The following is a 21,517-nucleotide window of genomic DNA, read 5'->3' on the forward strand; positions in this document are numbered from 1 at the left end:
TAAAATAAGCTATTTAAACATCTAAGAAAAATCCTATTTAAATCTTAAAAGAGATACTCCCTTGTGTTCTCAATATTTTTAACTAGCCTGCCCTGAGTACATGCTATTAATAGATTTATGCTACATGCACTTGGCTATGTCAAAACATCAACATATGAAGTCTTATCTAGGTACCAAAGGGCAAGATGTTTTAAATATAAGGATTTTCCAGAGGAAACGTCTCCTATAGTCCCTGGAAGTTTCATCTGAGCAATGAAAGCAGTGTGTGCTTGGGCTGATCTTAAGGAAGCTGTCCTTGTGGACTAGAGAACCCATACATTCATCAGGTATAATAATAGACTAGAGATTAAAATCAACTCTTTAACTTAATGTTTTAACCAGAAATAATATGAAGCCAGATGAGGTTTGTTGTTCAGTAAGAGTCTAGGCCAGTGGTTCTCAACCTTTCTAATGCCGCGACCCTTTAATACAGTTCCTCATGTTGTGGTGACCCCCAGCCATAAAATTATTTTCGTTGCTACTTCATAACTGTAATTTTGCTACTTCTTTGAATCATAATGTAAATAATCTGATATGCAGGGTGTATTTTCATTGTTACAAATTGAACATAATTTAAAGCATAGTGATTAATCACAAAAACAATATGTAATTATATATGTGTTTTCTGATGGTCTTAGGCGACCCCTGTGAAAGGGTCGTTTGACCCCCAAAGGGGTCACGACCCACAGGTTGAGAACCGCTGGTCTAGGCCCTCTTGAGCTCAGTTTTTTTGTTTTGTTTTTTTGTTTGTTTGTTTGTTTGTTTTTTTACCTAAAATGTGGAGATAATAGTACCTCTTTCTTAGGGTATGGGGACAATTTTAAAGGACAGTTTTAGAATACTTTGCTCAGGACTGGTACATTCTGAGTACTTCATAGCAGCCGCTGGTGATTGTGGTGGAGACGATAGGTGGTGAACCTCATAGCTACAGGTAGACTGTAGACATGAGCAGTCGTTCTGAGGAGGTTGAATAACTGCCATTTTCTATACTGTAGGTTAAAGTATGTGTGTTAAAGTGAGTGGCTGTGCTGCATGCGCGAACTGGGGAGATGCAGCATAGAGTGAAGTTGGCCTCTGCCCCTTTGGGCAGCTGTTGCCCTACTTTTTTTGCTGTGACCCTCTAGATCAGCGGTTCTCAACCTGTGGGTCGTGACCCCTTTGGGGGTCAAACGACGCTTTCACAGGGGTCGCTTAAAACCATCGGAAAACACATATATAATTACATATTGTTTCTGTGATTAATCATTATGCTTTAAATTATGTTCAGTTTGTAACAATGAAAATACATCCTGCATATCAGATATTTACGATTCATAACAGTAGCAAAATTACAGTTATGAAGTAGCAAGGAAAATAATTTTATGGTTGGGGGTCACCACAACATGAGGAACTGTATTAAGGGTTGCGGCATTAGGAAGGTTCAGAAACACTGCTCTAGATGCTTTTCCTCTTGTCCATTTATCCCATCTTCGGAAATTTGGGTAGAAGAGTCAAAGAATCCGAATAGGGAAAGCATTTGGGTTCATTTTTTCATACATCAAGTCTTATATGCAGATTTAAAAATATATATGTTTTTATCGATTTCAGAGAGGAAGAGAGATAGATAGATAGATAGAGAGAGAGAGAGAGAGAGAGAGAGAGAGGAAACATCAATGATGTGAGAAAATCATTGATCGGCTGCCTCCTGCATACCCCCCCTACCCCCTCCCGGGGATTGAGCCTGCAACTTGGGCATGTGCCCTTGACCAGCATTGAACCTGGGACCCTTCAGTCCGCAGGCCAACACTATCCACTAAGCCAAACAGCTAGGGTTGCAGAAGTTTTTAATATGTGAATTTACCCAATTTATTTTTATGTTTTAGAAGGAAGTAGTACTTTCCATTTGCTTAAAAAACTTATTTTCAGTGTCTCTGGTCCAGAATATTTATAATATAGGGTGTTCCAAAAAATGTATACACACTTTGAATAATTATTAATTCCAATGGGTTAAATTGGAAAAGAAAGAAACATCAATTGAGCTATCAAAAATATGTATGTGTATATATTTTTGGGACATCCTATATTTAAATGTAAAGAGTAAATTGAAAGGGCTTTTTTATATTATGCCTCAGTATTTTGAGGAAATTAAAAACTTGTGTTCTTAAAATTGAAAAAATTCTTCTTCTAAGATTTAGCTTATTAGGTAAAATATTCAAGTGTGTAGTAACACAAGCTTACCTGGACATTTTATCACTTAAAACATGTATTGAAAAAGTTCAGGGGGGAATAAGAAGGCATTTTGACTAAATATTTTGTAATACATTTAAGTGAAATTCCCGTTCTGTCTTCTCCCTTGCCTTACCTTTCCTCTGCTTTCATTTGGGCCAAACCTACCCACTTCCGTAAATTGTTTTTTTACTCTTCTTTACATAGCCCAGGCTTTCTTGCCCTTATTAATTTAAAGATTACTTATACATTCTAACTGAATTACCTTCTAATTATATATACATACACATGCATATATACATACACATGCATATATATGCCTATATACATATACAGATATACATTTATTCTGTACCTTCCTGCGTTACTGAGATGTACCAAACTGTTTGCCTTTTGCTGAATGACTCCAATTGCTATGCTTTGTTAAATTATGTTTTGGTGAATTTGTATTCTCCATCTTTTATGTTTGTATTCTCCAGTCAGTGTTCTTGCTGCTTTTAATGTACCTGCTTCTAGTAGTATTCTGTATCTCTTTATCTTCCAGCTTTTATTTGCTGCATTTAATCTACTGTGGTCTGGGAAAAGGATACTGAGGTTTTAGAATATGTCCCTAAAGTTATATCTTTAAAATTATTATGTGCCATACTGTGAATATGATCAGTGGGGATTTCTTATGAATAAAGCACATAAACTTTAGTACTTGGAACCATAACAGCTCATTTTACTGTTGAGAGCCCTGTTTTGCTTATTTTCCAGTTCTCAGTTAGGTTCTGAATAGCTGAGGCTACTCGTAAGTGATTTCTGGCTAAGTGAGCTAAATTAATCTTGGAGCCAGACAAGTCAGATATTTAGTTCCCTGACCCAAATGCAACTTGAGTAATATGATAGACCTTTATATTTGGGCAGCTGCAGGGGCTCCCTTTTCTTCCTGGGTACCATTTCAATGACTTTCCTTTCTCTACTGTTTTCTTCTCTCACATGCTTCTCTTTGTCTCTAAATTGATGAGATGGATGTCCTTGAGAGAGAAAGGAAGTATATAGCTTCAAAAAACGTGTGGAATTGTATTGCTTCCCTTGCTGTCATCACTTACCTCTCTCCTTTCCTTAAAATACATTTATGAACTTACATTTTCTCCTGCTGCCCTGGCCTTGATAGAGTAAATAATCACACAGCGATCCTCTACACACCTCAACTTGAAATTTGCCCTGTCTTCACTGTTCTATGTATTTCTTAACCCACACGGCTCATCCTCTCCCTACACCTCCCTCAGTCCCACATTCTTTTAGATCTCTAGCTCCAGGCCTTCTGAGTCTTACCAGTGGCCTGGACTTGGGGAAAAGCATTAAAGTGAGGGGGAGGCAGTCCCAATAAGAAGCAGGTATGGGGTAGAGGGGAATCTCCTCATCTCAACTCGAAGTCCTGTCAGAGTAAGAGGTTGAGAGGAAGGAACTCCAAGAACATTTTTCTTACTGGGAATTGATGAAAAGAGTGCTTGGATTCTGCATATGTGAGAAAGTAGATTAAAAACTCTAAACATCCAAGGAAACTTACATACAAAGCATGTGTAATGTATAATTGGTAACCTTTGTTAAGGGATGGAATTTATTTCCTTATGACAGCTTTTTAACAAGCAAATTTTTTTGTACTTTAAACACTCAGTTATATTTTTTCCTCTTGTTTCTACTAGGAATTTCCATTTTTTACCTTGACGGCATTTCCTCCTGGATTTCTTGTGCACGTTGGGGGTGTTGTTAGTGCACGCTCTGTGAAGCTTTTGGATCGTATCCACAATCCTGGTACGTTCTTTAAAAGTTTGTTTTTGATGTTTTATTTATTTAGACTATGATTATTAAAGTTGATTTTTATAATGCTGTTTTTAAGCCAAATTTATCTGCATGAGAAATGAAAAATAGTATAAACTGACACATGTAGCTTTAAAATATTTTCACTGACCTTAATTAAATATAAACTTAAGAAGAAGTATAATTTAGTTACATTTTTATACAAAATAAAAATACAAATCTTGATTCACTTTTGGCCAAGGGAATCATTAAGTATCTTTTAAGTCATCTATTTTCTTTCAGCCAGGCAGATACAGTTGACCCATTGCGACCATTAAATTAAGGTGTTAGTTCTTTTGATTGGCAATATCTCTTTTTTATATTTTCTGGCAATAACCCTTTATAGATTATTTGAGTTATTTCCTTATTCCTAAAAGAAGTATTCTTTTAAAATGTAATTGTAAACCTGTGTAGAGTACCTAAGAATTAAAAACAAAACTGTCCGATTCCTTGGATTCTTTTGGGTAGCTATTTGTTCTGTATAACCGAACAAGTAAGATTGAAAGCTCACTTCTTTAAGACATGGGCCATCATTATAAAAGAAGAAAAGCATTAAAGTCCCAGTAATTTCAGGCCCTTAGGTTAGAAATGGCTTGGTGATTTTTCTTTCTTTTTTTAAAAATATTTTTTATTGATTTTTTACAGAGAGGAAGGGAGAGGAATAGAGAGTTAGAAACATCGATGAGAGAGAAACATCAATCAGCTGCCTCCTGCACACCCCCTACTGGGGATGTGCCCGCAACCAAGGTACATGCCCTTGACTGGAATCAAACCTGGGACCCTTCAGTCCGTAGGCCGACGCTCTATCCACTGAGCCAAACCAGTCAGGGCATTGGTGATTTTTCTAAATCTAAAATAAGCATGATAAATGTGGTAGGAACTTTTCGTACGGAATGTGTTCTTGCATCTTTCTGACAAGATGCCCAATCACTTGCTCAAGGCATTTATTATTTTAATGTCATACCTTAAACCTGACGTTATACTAATATTCTTATTTGGCATATATACATATATACTTTTGAAAAATTTAAATTGTCACCTCTAATGACCTCCTTCTGAGGCCTGTACTGACAACTATAAAAAGAGTGAAATGCTTTGAAATTATTAATACCAAATATTGTAGATAACGATTTTGAGGATACATAAAATTATTCTTTTAAATTAAATACAGTAATCTGTGCCCTGTGGTTTGATGTCATTTGTTTTGAGTTACTAAGTACAGAAAAACAATGGAATTTTTAGACTCTGAACAAGATTTCAGAGAAGCAATACTAGCTGGGATTATTTATAAAAACTCTAAAGCTGAGTGAATATATCTTTTAAGCATCAGTCTTCTTTTTTTCTATGATTTATTATTTTTCCCCCTGTTTCTTATTTTTCTGGTCAATTTAAGAACTTTCCCCCCCTCATATAGTATTTGTATATTCTGCAGTAATTAAAGGCAAATTTAGACTGATGGCAATTTAATGAATTGAGACCTTGAGGACTATGCAAAGTTTATATTTTGTGTTTAGGAACTTGGATTATTTGGAAAGTGCAAGGAAATACTGGGTTTAGATACATGACACTAACTATATGACCAAGGCTAGTTGCCTGTGTTTCTGTGGGCCATTGACTCAAATATTTTGAAAGATTGCATACACTTATATAATTACTTCAAAAATGATATTAGGAATATATTCAATTATTGGTAATGTCTTTTTATTTACATTTTCAAAAAATATTTATTTATTTATTTTTAATCCTCACCCAAGGATATTTTTTTTCCATTGATTTTTAGAGAGAGTGGAAGAGAGAGGGAAAGACAGAAATATCCATGTAGAGAAACACATCGACTGGTTGCCTCCTGCATGAACCCCGAACAGGGCCTGGCCCGGGGAGGAGCATGCAACCATAGTACATGCCCTTGACCAGAATTGAACTGAGACCCTTCAGTCCTCAGGCTGACGCTGTATCTACTGAGTCAAACCGGCTAGGGCTTATTTACATTTTTATTGTTGCTTCCATGTACTCTGAGTAAGTAGTATGCGAGTCTGGGAGAACAAATGAAGGTTATTTAAATAAGTTTAAGTAGAGAGCTATATTTAAAATCATATTATTTTGTACAAAAACTGCTTTGTAGGATCTGTTGTACTTGTCAGTATATTCTAGCTGTGCAAGAAATGTTAAGAATCCAGGCCCAGAGAAGAAAATAGGAACCATTATTAAGAACACATTTTGTATACTGTAATTACTAGCTCATTCATTCTTTGCCTTTCTTTTCAGAGTAGTTTTTCAATTCACATATAGAAATTCTTAGTTAATAATGGGCTATTTCCCAAATGATTATAGACATAAACATATAAATTCTTTAATGGTATATAAGTTATATTTTAATTTTGTTTTATCTTCAGTTAAATACAAATCAGTTGTATATTCTAAAGGTTCCAGTGTTAATTTGATATAGATATCACATTCTTTTGACTGCTTAGTACATCTTTTACACTTTAAAAAGAAACATTTTCTTAAGAACATTTTCTTAATCTTCAGGCCATTAAATAATTATTTATGAAAACATTTCAATTTGTTGAAAATAGCTGAATGTTAAAATAAAACAAAACTCTAGATTAGCATCTACCATAATGATGTTGTATTAATTTTATGACACTGAGTTCATCTGCAGAACTTAGGATGAATTGAGATACATGTGATAATGTTAAAAGTGCTGTATTTGCACTCTCAAATGAATGCTGCAGCAATTTTTTTTTTTGACTAGTGAGTACGGGAAATTTGCATTTTAAACAGTGTAGAGGAAAAAAATCTTATTTTAAAACCACTACCACCTGCAAATTCTATGGATTATTATTTTGGAGTTATTTCTTTTGAACTTTCTCCTTTGTTAAGTATTTAGCAAACCAGGTCATATAATAAAGGAACAAATGGGGTGGTTTTAAAAATCAAGGTAATTATCTTAAATAATTAAACGTTAGTTAATATTAGATTATGATAGCATGCTCCTTCTTCTCTTTCTATTTCAACTTCTTATTAACTCTGCTGTCTGTGTCTTTCCAGTTCCTGTCGAGTGGTGTTGTCAATTGTGTTCTTGTTTATAGTTTGTTTTTCCCCCTACTATTCTGCACCTAAAACTGATCTTCTAATTTGCTGTTTTGAACTCAGCCTTTGTCGGAATTATGGGTAACACAAGATCTTACAAACTGCTAGACTGGAATAGTTTCAATGCAGGTATTTTAATGGTCATTCAGTACTACATATGCTGACAAAAATTATGGCAGCTCAGTGAAGTTTTTAGAAATGTTCTAGATTAAATAGGTTTCATATCAATTCAGTTATATAGAGATATATTCTTCAGTACATATATTCTAACTCTCATAATTTCCATGGAAATGCAAATATAAAAATGTGTGAACTAAAATGAATTAATTAAAACCGTAGAAATACCATAAATTATAAATGACTTTTATTAGGTGACTGACCTTCAGAATAATAATTTTAAAATATGTTATGTTTTGGACATTTTTTTATACCAGGTAAATGACACAAGAATTAACTTTATGATTAAGGAAATATTAAATATAAGTATTAAATGACTAGCTTGATAATCTTAAAGTATATTTAAACTTCAATCTAGATTTGAATATAATGTACTTCGTGTTCTATAAATATGATAATAATGTAACTGTTAGCATTTTATTTATAATTCTAAAAGTGTTCCAAAATTTGGTAAGAGCAGATTTTGGGGAGATTAACAGCTTGCATAAGCTTTCCTCATTCCCCTTCTACATGAGAATATACATTTTCTTTTTAATTACTTTTACATACAGATATTGTTTGTAGCTTTTAAAGAAACTAAACTAAGATAACTTTACAGCTGATGATGTGGTTTAAAGTCAAAGTCAGTTAATTTTTCTTTCTTTTCTTTTCAAAAATTAAATTTATTGGGGTGACACTGGTTAATAGGACATGGTCTGTATATTGCACTGTACTACCCAAAGTCAAACCATCCTCCGATCCATATATTAGGCCTCCTCGACTCCCCACTCCTACCCCTTCCCTCTGGCAACCACCACACTGTTGTCTGTGTCCACAAGTTTCAGTTTTATAGCCCACATATGAGTGAAATCATATGGTTCTTAACTTCTTTTGACATTTGTATTTTACTTAGAATAATGTTTTCGATTTTCTTTTTTGATAAAAGAATTATTCTTTTAATACTATAGAAATCTTAATTTTGATGTCATTTACATGTTAGAATTAAACAGTAGAATCATCTTGATTCAGTATCAGAAGCTGTTATTTTGCCTAAAGAATCTTTTCAGTTCTTTGTGTCAGAAAAAACAAAAACAAAAATCCAGAAGCTCACTTTTTTAGATAATATCCTATAATCTTTTCAATATTGTAAACTTTCTTTGTTCTTAGGAGGCCAGGATTTAAGTTCTGATGTAAGTAATGCATGTTTGACTATGAAGTAACTCATGTTCATCATGCAGATTTACCTAAATTCAGTCTAGTAAACAATCTGATCAGGTCCAGCCTTTGCAGATTTAGACTGACATCGCTTGGTAAATCTTTAGGGGAATAATCTCTATTGGCTATCCAAGTTTTGGCCAGCATGTTCTCACAATGATTAGAATGAAAATAATCATTTTTAATGTAATGCTGTATACTTAGTTTTTAGTAAGGAATTAAAAATACCCTGTTTGATTCCTTTAATAAATAAGAATATATATTTAAAACATTAGGGAGACTAGTATAGTGGGAAGAAAAAAAGCTTATTATGTAGAAAAAGGACACTGAAAGCAGATTAATCATTAATAATTTAAAGAGTTGAAACCTTGTCAGGGTAGAGATGTTGAGGGTGAGATGTGTGTGTTAGATGATTAGAACAGTCCTGAAAAGCGGAAAGGGCAAAAGATAAGTCCTATAGACATAATAAAGACTTTGTCCCATGTAAGCAAAATTACAGAATTTGGCAAGGAGAAACATGGTTGAGGAAGCAGTATATCTTGCCATCATTTAAAAATAAAGTCCAGTCATAAGTGTATGGGAAAGAAAGATGGATAGACTATTAAAAGAACAAAAAAGATGACTGTCAGTTTAATGTTCTCATAGTTGTATGCTTTTGACTGAGGTATTAGAATCATTATGGTAACAGTTGGTACATATTCAGACATCAGGCTGATTTTGACATTAGTTTAGGAAAAATAACTTGACATTTCTGAAAAAAAGTGATATATTTTGGTAAATATATTAAAATTATTTATGTTTTCTTCTCTGTAATTAGGGAATATTGCTGTCCCATATTACTATATGAATCAAGAGCTGACCAAGTCAGTGAGAAAACTACTTGTTGATGTAGTTTCTACTAATGCTAAAAATTGTTCATCCATACTGTGTATTCTCTGGATTCTCTGATACCATGTATTATATGATGTATCATCAATTTAATAATAGCCTACTTATCAATTATTAGACATTCTTATTTCACTAACATTAAAATGTAGAATGGTATAAGAAAACATTTTATGTTACACAATAACATTTCATGAAATATGATATATCATGCAAGCATTTACTATAATTTATTTTGTGCCATGCAGTTTGTTAGATAGTAAGTGTGCAAAGATGCCAGGGCCTCAAAAATACGTGAGTCGTTTACTGTGTGGTCTGATGTTATACAAGATACAGTGTTAGAGAGGAAGGCATGATTAACTCTGTGTGGCAAGGAAGTTTGTAGAAGTAATTCTTGAGCTCAGACTTTAAAGGATATATAGGCAATTCATGTATATTTATATTTTAGACAGTGTTTTTGGAGCTATGTTAATGTACATTCTTTGAATGTAGTTCTGAAACTTTCAGCATTTGCAAAGTAATATCCTAGCCAGTACTCACTTGATGTTACTTCATTCTTAAGTTTTCCCATTGAGTACAAAATGTCTTTGTTAATTTAGCTCCTCCTGCCCTATTCTCTTTTTGCCTGCTTTGCTATCTTAGTTTGTGTTAACTACAGTGATAGAAAATATTTTATAGAGCAGGAAGAAGGAACTCAGTATCTGAGAATTTATTTTATAAGTATTATCTTTTATTATCTTGCTTTTTATGTTTTTGGCCTGGTACCAGATTATGTTTAAGGAAATATTTATAGAATATACATATCAGTCTGAGTGTCCAAAAATTTTTTAAAAATAATTTTAAAGAAAAGCCTTTATTTAATGGATATTCATGGAGTATCTGCCATATCTTAAGCACAGCGTTGGAGATTGGGAACACCATTCTTCAGCCAGGCAGAGATCCTATTTGCACATCTAGTCTAGGTTACTTTTTATACTGTTTTGCTGTGTGTGTGTGTGTGTGTGTGTGTGTGTGTGTGTGTATTAGTTAAATGGAGGCAGGCTCTCTTGGAACTTGAATTCTACGGATGATCTCAGCAATTACTCTTTTTACTACGTTGAGAGGGAGGTACACATAAGGAAATGTGCAAAGTAGGGAAGCAATTTTTAGGCTTTAGTACTTTTAGGAAATAGATATGTACAGGTTGGGGCAAAAGTAGGCTTATAGTTATTTGTATGGAAAATAATACAATAATTAATAGATAACAACACAAGAATAAATGGTGTTTTGCATTCTCACAACTGTAAACCTACTTTTGCTCTACCCTGTAGAATTCAAGAAGGCATAAATATAGCATGTATGCTGTGAACTTTTCTTCATATATAAGGTAACATATAAATGTATATATAATTTTCTCTCTATATAAAGTAACTATATTAATTACTATCCACTTTTTTACTGTCTATAAAAATTACATATATAATCTTAATTGTGAAATTTCACTCTTTATATGTATAATAGTGCAATTGGATATTCATTACATTATTATAATGCAACATGTAAATGTAATATATAATTTTTTCTTTCTATATATACTTTATCTGGTCTTTATATATGAAGAGTTTAAGTTCAAAATTAGGGAGAAGTTTACATATAACTTTTTTTTCACAAATAGTAAAGAACTCCAGTGTAGTCTAACATGGATTATATCTCAGCTACCTCCTAACACCCCAAATTCCTGCATCGTGATGTTTGAATTTATACATCATTCCCTATATAATAAGACTCTTCCTGGTCTGGTTCTGAATCCCCACCCAATTTGGGGTTGTTATATTCCCTTGAACCTAAACTCTGTACTTTTTGTTTCATTAGGGAAAAGATATCTTCTTCAAAGTTTGTTGTGGGTTAGAATAATTCTTTCGGGTATTTGAGAATATAACGTTTTATGCTTCCAATAACAAGATAGAATATAATTGTATTACAAACTTTTGATTCCACCTAATAGTTTATCTCCGCTTGTTCATTTAAAAAGTAGATTGAATAATGTTTTCTTTATTCTTTCAACTAGATTTGTAAGGACAGAGTTTTTCCTCTTCCAGGGCTATGTAAAAATAGAACTAAGTTTAACATTTCAGATAGTCAGTGATTCTTAATTGCAAGTGTGTGATTGCCTAAAAGCTCAAAGGGATTGAGTTTTACAAAGGCATGTGGCATTGAGTTGTGTACTTTTTTTCTTTCTGAGACGTAAACTATTACCGTTATTTTAGGAACCTTTACCAGTTTCACCTGCACTTCAGAAACAAGATAGAATGCTAAAAAGATGGCAAGATATCTAGCTATGGCTATGCTCTAGAAAAGTAATAGCAGCAAAAAGAATTCATTATGATGTCAACCCAAGTGTGCAGACATTACTTTTAAAAGAGGTATCAGTGAGATACTACTCTAGAGCTCAGTTCATGCCTACAATTAAAAGAATATATTAAAAATACGAAATGAGTGGTATTACCTATGAAATTTTGACTCATAGAAGAAAAACATAAAATAGTATAAAACATAAATTGTATAATAAATATATGTTATTACCTCCTAAAATAATATCTTTATAATTATAAATAAATCTACATAGATTATTGGGAGGTGCATGGTATTTCAAGTGAAGGTATGTTTTTCCTAACATCTTTGAAATGTTATCAATTTTGACCCTCACATCTCAGCTGTATATCCTCCAAGTGACTAAACTGTATTCAGTTTTATGTATGGCATGAATGGTTGCCATAAAATTTTATTGATTTTTTTTTTTGCATGTGTCCTGACTAGGAATTAATCTGTGACCTCCTGGTTCATGGGTCGACAGTCAACCACTGAACCACACCGGCCGGGCACCATACATTTTTAAGCCGGATTCTTTGTTTTGCCATTTATATAAGTATGGGAAATCCTACAGTTTTTGACTTATGTAGGATGAATAAAACAATTTAAATTCACTAGTGTGTTTCCTATAAGAATGTTAGTTAGCAGTTTTTAAGCATTTAAGATTCTATTGTAGCAGTTAAAAACTATATTTCTGAATTTTCAGTTGTATTAAGTTAAACTGGACTATAATTAATACTTCAAGATTCTCTGGCTTATCTGGCACAAGTATGATAGAGGTATTGAAGATAAATTTAATTTATCTTTAATATTAAATAAATAATTAACCTTCATTTTATTTTAATTAAACAACCCCTAAATTTAATAGCCAAAAAATTCATCCTTTGGCTTTCTGCTTACAGTTGTAGATAATTATTGTTAATCAAATTACTAGTTTGTGATGAAGTGCTCCCTACTTACTGTATGCTTGCCTTGCTTTCACCTAGAATCTAGGGCCATTACTTTCTGTAACCATTTCAGTGAGCTGCCATAGTTTTCGGTCTGTACTGTCACCTGATCCAAGCATGCGCCCAAAATATCCACTGTTTCTGGCTCCTGTCTGCTGAATCTGCTTTGCAAAATCTTTCGTTCTTTGAGCTTTTGCTTTAGCCAAAAACCAAATTTAAGAAATTCTTTGGAGTGTGGACATATGCCATTTGCTTCTTTAGCTCCCATGTTATGTAACTTGTTAGCTTTTATTAGACTTGTAAATAATTACAACAGTGGCATTCCCCATGTGCAACTGCGTGGCTCGTGTGTCAAAATAAAGGCTGCTTGTGAACTTGTCAGAAGAATATGAATGCTCCACTTGTGCTGCATTCAGCTTTTATTCATTTTTTATTTTTTTAATCAGCCACCTATTCTTTCATAGTGTTTGGTTTAATTATCTAATTATTTTATGTGTTATACCAAGGTAAGTTTGATGTATTAAACTTTGTATTCTATGTGATTACATGTATCTCATAGTACTTATTATTACATACTTTTCCATTTAGACATGCTAGTCATTTCTAAATAAATATATTTTGAACGTAAACTAAGTGGCTTCCTCCATTTTTCATTAATTTGAAAAAGTGTTATGTATTACTTCTTGTAAAATTCATTCTTAAAATAGAAAAGCTACCATGTATTACTTGTGGCAAAAATGTAGGCACACCTAATGTGAGAAGATATATTTTTATAAAACCATAGTATATAATTATTTGTCTTAGCAAAAAATAGTTTAAACTTACAGAAAGATATAAGAAGTAAATAGCAGGCCCTACTAGTGCATTTAGGAAAAGTTAGACTTTTTATTTTACACAGTTTTTTACAAAAATAATTATTTTCTAAACAGAAATATTTCTATTATTATTTATGGTATCTACTTTCAAAGAATAAATAATTTGATAGATTAAGTAACTATGTTCTAAAAATTCCCTGTTAGGAAAGGATGATATTAAATAGATGTTTTTTTATACTTGTCTTAAAAGAAAAAGAATATGGATTTGAAAATGTATTTGTGCTGTTAATGTCTGCATTTCAGTTAAAACTATGAAGAAATTCTTTAACATAATAGTATATGTGCAAAATAGGACCACCTAATTCTCTCACACATGTCTTAATTCATAATATTGATTGCTAACACCGTATTGTAGTCTTTTCTATTTCTCTTTATTTTTCTTTGACATTTTTCTTAGTTTCCTGGAGTCTGCATTTTTTCTTTTCTTCTGAAAGAAAGTTTTAGGGTAGCTCTGTCTTGGATCCAAAGCTTTAATTCAAGAAGTGGCTGGCATCATTTGTAGTTCTGGCCTTTATCTCCTCATTTCTCCTTTTTGCTGGTCTTCCTCCCGTGGAGGAAACAAAATTACATCATAGGAATGTGAGCCATAGTAAGCCTTTAACCTTTCTTTACTTTGCTGTCTTCAATATTTCACTAGTGAGTATAATTCTACTTATTCTTCTTATTTTGCAAAACATATTTTGAAAATGGATATATACTGAAATTCAAAAAAGAAGCTTTGGAGATTGTTTCATTTTCAGTTTTAGTAGTGCCTTATGTGTGGAAAATTTACAATAAGAGCTTAACATACTATTTAGAGTTGGTTTTTTTCTATCTCAACAATTTGCCACAAAAAGAAATTAGGATGTGCTGATTATAGTCCGTTTCTGTTTCTAACATCTTTGTATATAAAAAGCTACTATAATTTGCAGCTGCTGTTCACCAGTATTTTGCAGCTATATGCAAGTGATTAGGAAGTATGTGTGAGTGATGCTCCATTTATAATGCTCCATTACAAAACAACATTGGATTTCTCTATGGTAATGAAATCTAATTCTGGGATTTTAAGGCATTTACTTAATTACAGAGCCATACATGGAATTAGAGTGTTCTATCTGAAATTTGTCCCTATATACAATGACCAAAATTATTTGTATTAATCTTTTAAATGTATTTGTTTTCTTTATTTTGAATTGGCTAGTCCCTTTATGCTTTGTCATTTTGCTTTAGGATCCACATCTTTTTAAAAGGATAGCTACAGATGGCTTTCTCTCTCTTTTTTTAAAATATTTTTTTATTGGTTTTAGAGAGGAAGGGAGAGGGAGAGAGACAGAGAAACATCAGTGATAAGAGAGAATCATTGATCGGCTCCTTCCTCCATGCCCGCTACTGGCAGTCGAGCCCACAACCCAGGCATGTGCCCTTGATCGGAATCGAACCTGGGACCTTTTAGTCCGCAGGCTGACGTGCTATCCACTGAGCCAAACCGGTTAGGGTGGGCTTTCTCTCTCTCTCTCTCTTTTTTTTAACATCAATAAATCTTTACCTTGGAAAGAACTCAGAATATAGTGGGTTATAAAAGATAGGTACCAGGAAATGAAATCTGAATCTATATTAAATTTATAGATTATGATTCATAGTGTGTTCTCTCAGTGAGGTGAGATATAAGATACCTTCTCAATTTAAGATTAGAATCTGGAAAGTCTGGGTCAACATTTTAAGTTGTATCTAATTAAATACATCTCTATAGATGTCCCTTAAAGTAATAAAGTAAATAGAACTAGGGGTCCCCCCCCCCCAGCAATCAAGTTTAAAATGTTATACTTTTTGAGAAGTAGCATTACATTAAAATGTTAAGCTTTTGAGAAGTAGTATTTTAAAGATGTGACGTTGTAAAATCTGTTGTAGAACAGTACTTTTTTTTTGCCTTCCAGCGTATGTTTATTTTAAACATTTCTTGTTCATATAGACAATGTACTATTGAGTAGTAAACTGATTTAAAATTTATTTTTCAGATGAACCAGAAACTCGAGATGCGTGGTGGGCAGAAATCAGACAAGAAATAAAGTCACATGCTAAAGCATTAGGCTGTCATGCTGTAGTGGGCTACAGTGAATCAACTAGCATCTGGTAAATGATAATAAGACGTGCTTTTCTAGATGCTGTAACTTACAGATTGTCTTCTGAAAGGGGAAAAGCTTTATGCAAATATAGAGAGAAGAATAGCAGGTGATCCAGGCGCATGGTCTTTAGAGTACCTCAGACTGAGGGTTAAATGCCATTTTTGCCTCTGAGTTGCTGTGAAATTTTGAGAAAGTTACTCTACTCCTCTGAGCCTCAGTGTACACATTGAATGAGAATATAATACTGGCACACAGTAAATATTAACTCTAGGCTGATTTTATTCCAGGTTGTGACTCTATCAACTTCTACCTCTGGGATCTTTGGAACCCTTGATCTATGCAAATGTACTGCCTTGTGTCTGTAAAGCTCATCTGTTCACTCTTTCTACCTTCTTTTACTAACTGTTACTTAACTTTCTCCTATTAACCAAATCATCCTAATTCTGCCAAGCAATGAAGGGACTTCCATACTGTTAGTTCTCAAATCTTTTTTCCCTATTTCTCATTTGAACAACTTCTTCTCCTTTAAAGTCCATGCCGTTCCACAGTTCAGACTTTTCTCCCTCCCTCCAAAGCAGTCTTCTGCCTGTCTTAATTTCTTCTCTGCCATCTCCTCCAGTTAGAGTTATTAACTCACTTCTGTCACCCTGGCATTGTATTTCTCATTCTTAAGTACCCTATCTCCACTTGACTTTTAACCATACTTTGGACCTCATTTTCACTCAAAACTGTTGCCTCTTAAAAATGTGAAACTCTTCCATTGCCTTAGGAGCAGTATCGGTGAAGAAATTGCTTTGGCATATGACTGAGATTTTGCTGCTTGTGGATTCCTCTAGTATTTTTATGGTTTCCCATCTTATGTTTAAGCCCTTTATCCATTTTTAAAAAAATATATTTTATTGATTTTTTACAGAGAGGAAGGGAGAGAGATAGAGAGCCAGAAGCATCGATGAGAGAGAAACATCGATCAGCCGCCTCCTGCACATCTCCCACCGGAGATGTGCCCACAACCGAGGTACATGCCCTTGACCGGAATCGAACCTGGGACCCCTCAGTCCACAGGCCGACGCTCTATTCACTGAGCCAAACCGGTTTCGGCCCTTTATCCATTTTTGAGTTTATTTTTTGTGTAAGGTGTAAGTTGGTGGTCTAGTTTCATTTGTTTGCATGTATCTGTTCAAATTTCCTAACACCATTTATTGAGATTGTCTTGACTCCATTGTATGCTCTTGCCTTCTTTGTCAAATATTAATTGAGCATAGTGGTTTGGGTCGATTTCTGGTTTCTCTGTTCTATCCATTGATCTATATGTCTGTTCTTGTGCCAGTACCAGGCAGTTTTGAGAACTGTGGCTTTGTAATACAGCTTGATATCTGGTATTGAGGTCCCACCTACTTTGTTCTTCTTTCTCAGGATCGCTGCAGCTATTTGGGGGGTGAGGGGGGTAATGGGGGAATAAGGACACATATGTAATACCTTAATCAATAAAGAAATTTAAAAAAATGTGAGACTCTTAAGAGTTCATCCTTGGATCACAATAATTTCCTCCACACCATTTGCTCATGCACACCTGGTTTGTTTGGGCCTCTGTCATAACTAGGAGTTTTTCTAGTTCCTTACTCAGGTTCTGGCTTTACTTATTTCTGCCATCCTTGTACCCTACTATAATTTCCTTCAAAATTTACAATAGATATCATCTAGACACTAACCTTCTGCTGTCTTATTTTCCATCTTCTGTTCTTAGATAATTCTTACTGGAATTATTACATGGATAATTCTCTTGCATTTGTGGTGATCATTATTGGAGAAGAAGGATTAGATTGTAGTAAATGTGGACATTACAGAGCCATGCCTGTTGCATTTTTATTTTTACAGTCCATTTATTATCTTCTTGAACTGTTTTATTCCCATTGTAGTTCTACTTTTGTTAAACTACTAACTCTATTATGCTTATCCTGCCTTATTCCCCAACATATAGTCTTGCTTCATTCACAGATTTAAGGGCACACACTTTCAAGTCCTAGGGATATGGTTTTAAAAGACATAGTTTTTGTTATCAGATTCATATTATACTGGAGAATTATGATGAATATGCATTTTATGATAGAGATATCCCAGGATGCTTTGGGATCCCAGAGGGTTGGAGGTTAAAGGTATGATTAGAAGAAGGTGTTAATGTAGTAATTGAAGCTTAAATGGAATCTTGGAGGATGAGTAGGAATCACATAAATGAAGTGAAGAGGCATAAGGAGTGTTCAAGGCTAACAACACGGGAGGAGGTTTAGATTCCGTGAAGCTGGAGATAGATCACAGATGTGACGTCTACAGACATGAGTCCAATTAATTTACTTAGAAGTTTGAATTCATCTGACAGAAACTCCTTTTTTTTCTCTAGACCTCAAAAAGTCTTTGTATTGAACCCCATCTTTACTAATGTGCTCTGTTCTAACCCATCCAACTTACTATTACTGTATTAAACTCCTTGAACTACACCTGCTCTTACAGCTCCTTGATTTAGTGTCTTCTAGTTACTCCATGTTATTCCTTCTGACAGTCTCAGTACCCACTTGAACATTTTAAGCCTGGCCTCTCTCTAATCAAGTGATCATTTCTTTCTTCTCCTCTGAGGCTTCCCATCCATTTACACTTTGTTTCCAGCCTTTTGTCCCTAGGCTGCTACTTTTCTGATTTGCTTTGTGATCTCTTTCAATATTTGTGTTGTCTACCTTTTTTTGGCTTTCAAATTGGGTAATATATAGGAAAGACTCTCAAAGAATTCTTTTGAATATAAATTTTTAGTATATACATAAAACGATGTAGTTTAAGCTCCATTTAGTATATTTTGGATATTATTTGTTTCAGATACTTTTTATTAAGTTTATATTAAGCTTTAGCAATATAGATATATATGTAGTTTGCTTTTAGAATAACTTAAATAAAATTTAATGTGCATTTAGAAGATTGTAATATATTTTAATGAGCTATTGCCTGATTCAACAATACGGTTACTACTTTTATTTTGAAATATTCCTATCTTACTCAGCTTTACCATATTTTAAAGGAATTTATTGTCATTAATATTATACTTTATCTTTTACAATTTTTAAGTAATAAAGAATTCTTGCCTTCTCTATTTTAATAACATTACATTTTTTCTATTTTTCTCTCCTAGGTTTAGGAGGTAATCCTGTGATATTATTAATATTTAGTAGAGTCTAACCTGAATTTAAATTGTCACCCTAGTAATCACTCTGATATTTAACATTTTCCAAACTTAGATTACCTGAAAATGTTAACTTGTTTTATTTTTTTTTCTTTTATAGTGAAGAGGTCTGTATTTTATCTGCATCTGGCACAGCAGCTGTACTGAACCCTAGATTTCTACAGGATGGCACCGTGGAGAGCTGTTTGGAACAGAGGTTGTCATGGCAGCCTGGCTTGTTTTCCATAAGGGCAGAGAAGGGAGAGGTTGATTTCTTTTGTCAGAGCTGGGATAAGTCTTCTCTGTGAGGGTGGGTTACAGTGGGACAGTGTAGGAATCAGGACCAGGCACTTTATTGATTTTTATCTACTGCACAACAACAGAGCAGTATTGAGATCTGCACTATATGACACATAATTTCTAGTATCTTGATAAGTGACATGTATGATTACCAATTGCAGAATTTCAAGGAGACATTTTTTTGTTTGTTACATTATAGAAATAATTTCTTTGATTTGATTTTTTCTTTCTTTTGTCTTACCTCGAAAATGGAAAAAAACTATGAAACAATTTTCATAAAGAGAATTCTTCATTTATAAAACCATCAAAACACTATATTATACCAAAATTATATATAAAGTTTCATGGAAAGTGAAATGTTTTTATTAGAAATTCTTAAATTACATTTGCATTATATCTATCATACAATAAGAAAATATCACCTTTTTTGTCTAACCATTTGTTTTTATGTTGTATCTCAAAGAAAAAACTTTGAATTAATAGCGTTTTTTGTCAGATGGTAAGTCATCACACAAATTGGTAAAAAATGATTTTCTATTTGTATAAGCCTTTTCTCTCACATGGTTCTCATTTCATGGTCATTTGTAATTCTTACCAGTCATAGTGGTATTCTCTGTGGTAGAAATTGTTGTGTAATTTGTACACAAGAACTATGTATGCAATACGTTTGTTTGTTTTTAAAGAAGCACAGAATTTTCAAGCGTGCTTTATTTTTCTTCTTAATGTATTCATATAGGCTAGAAGAAAATTTGCCTGCAGGCTGTGGATTTTGCCATATACCGTATGATGAACTGAATATGCCATTTCCAGCTCATCTCACATATTGCTATAACTGCAGGAAACAAAAAGTTCCTGATGTTCTCTTTACAACTATAGACCTCCCAATAGATGCTACAGTTATTGGAAAAGGTTGTCTTATTCAAGCAAGGTATGTTTGTGAAATCAGTATTTGGGGTCCCTGAAAGAGTATGGGGTATGGAGCCAAATAGACCTATTTTCAAATATCTGCTCTGTTTCCTACCTGGGATCCTGGACAGGCTAGGAAGTTCTGTCTGAACCTTGTATATTATCATAGAGAAAATTGGGAGGAAAAATACCCTCATTATAAAACTTAAGTAAGTATATATTAATTTTAAACATTTAAATTCTGTATATATTTTCATTATGATGATGATTATTAATTAACCCGTCGAAGGACCGGGATATGACTCAGTATGCTTTTGGAAACTGACATTTTTCTTTTAAAAAACAGTGCTATTTAGTATTTCTTTTATTATTTCTCTTAGCTGGTAAGAGTTCCTTTTAAACTGACAAGAGTAGGAAATGGTAAATTGTGGTAGGCATATGGGAAACAGCTCTGGTTGTCTATTAGTAGGTCACTAACAGCTGCTGGGTTACCAAGTTCAGTGAGCATTTCTGTCCTCATCTTCCTTGACATTCCAGCATAGTCATACAGTTGATCATTTTCTCTTTTTTGAAACTTCTTTGACTTCAGAACTCCAAACCTTCTGCTTTTTCCTACCTTTATGAATGGTGTCTAGTCTCCTTGTTGATTCCTCTTCATTTCTTGATCCTTGAGAGCCATGGGTCTGGATCCTCCTTTCAAAACTCTCTCCATAGTTGAACCCATGTTATCTGTGTCTGTGTCTCCCAAATCTATAACTTCAGTCCAGAACTTTCTTCTGAGCCTCAGACCCATATACTAACCTGCTACTTCACATCCCATTTGAAAAATTATTTTTTAAAATTTTATCTTTATTGTTGAAAGTATTATGGATGTCCTCCTTTTTACCCATTGACCCCCTCCCCTTCCCTCCCAACCCCTCCCCAAATCTTCACCATGCTATTGATGTGTCATAGATGTCTCATGCTTATTCCAAATTGAACTGCTGATTTTTTCTACTTCTTTCATATTAGCCTTCTCTACTTTCATAAATTATGCCTTGCTCTATCCAGTTCTTCATGATAAATATGGTATTTTTTGACATTGTCCGTTTCCTAATTTCCCCACTTGTTATTACATAGTAATGTTGTGTTTTCTTCAAAATATATTTTTAATCTACTTTTGTTTTATTCCCTCCTGCATTTTTGCCTGGAGCCAGTCCATCCTTGCTGTTTCAAAGGACCTGGCATATATGGCATACTGTTCTTAATATGTTTGCTCACCTTCTTGGCGCTGTGTTTTAACCAAGGTCACCTCTCTGAGAAAGGTTGTTTCTCCAGGTAGGGATTTTCCCCTGAAGTTAGGGAGGGAATAAAACCTCTTAACTAAGTGCCAGGCGGGTAATTAATCACTTTAACTACGAA

General features: G+C 33.7%; 1 protein-coding gene across 14 annotated transcripts in view; it reads left to right on the forward strand.

Moving 5' to 3' along the window:
* Positions 1 to 21,517, forward strand: part of C2CD5 (C2 calcium-dependent domain containing 5) — a 102,091-nt gene that overhangs the window by 39,125 nt on the left and 41,449 nt on the right. For 8 of the 14 annotated variants that reach the window (XM_006769639.2, XM_006769642.2, XM_006769638.2 and 5 more), the window contains 5 exons: positions 3,933 to 4,041; positions 7,243 to 7,308; positions 15,601 to 15,715; positions 19,032 to 19,127; positions 19,947 to 20,138. In XM_006769639.2, the coding sequence (XP_006769702.1) occupies positions 3,933 to 4,041; positions 7,243 to 7,308; positions 15,601 to 15,715; positions 19,032 to 19,127; positions 19,947 to 20,138 (578 nt within the window). The remainder of the gene's footprint in view (positions 1 to 3,932; positions 4,042 to 7,242; positions 7,309 to 15,600; positions 15,716 to 19,031; positions 19,128 to 19,946; positions 20,139 to 21,517) is intronic. The other 6 variants (XM_006769644.2, XM_006769647.2, XM_006769643.2 and 3 more) reach the window with 1 other exon arrangement.

Source organism: Myotis davidii, unplaced genomic scaffold, assembly GCF_000327345.1.
Source record: "Myotis davidii unplaced genomic scaffold, ASM32734v1 scaffold163, whole genome shotgun sequence".
In the NCBI taxonomy this organism is placed as follows: domain Eukaryota; kingdom Metazoa; phylum Chordata; class Mammalia; order Chiroptera; family Vespertilionidae; genus Myotis; species Myotis davidii.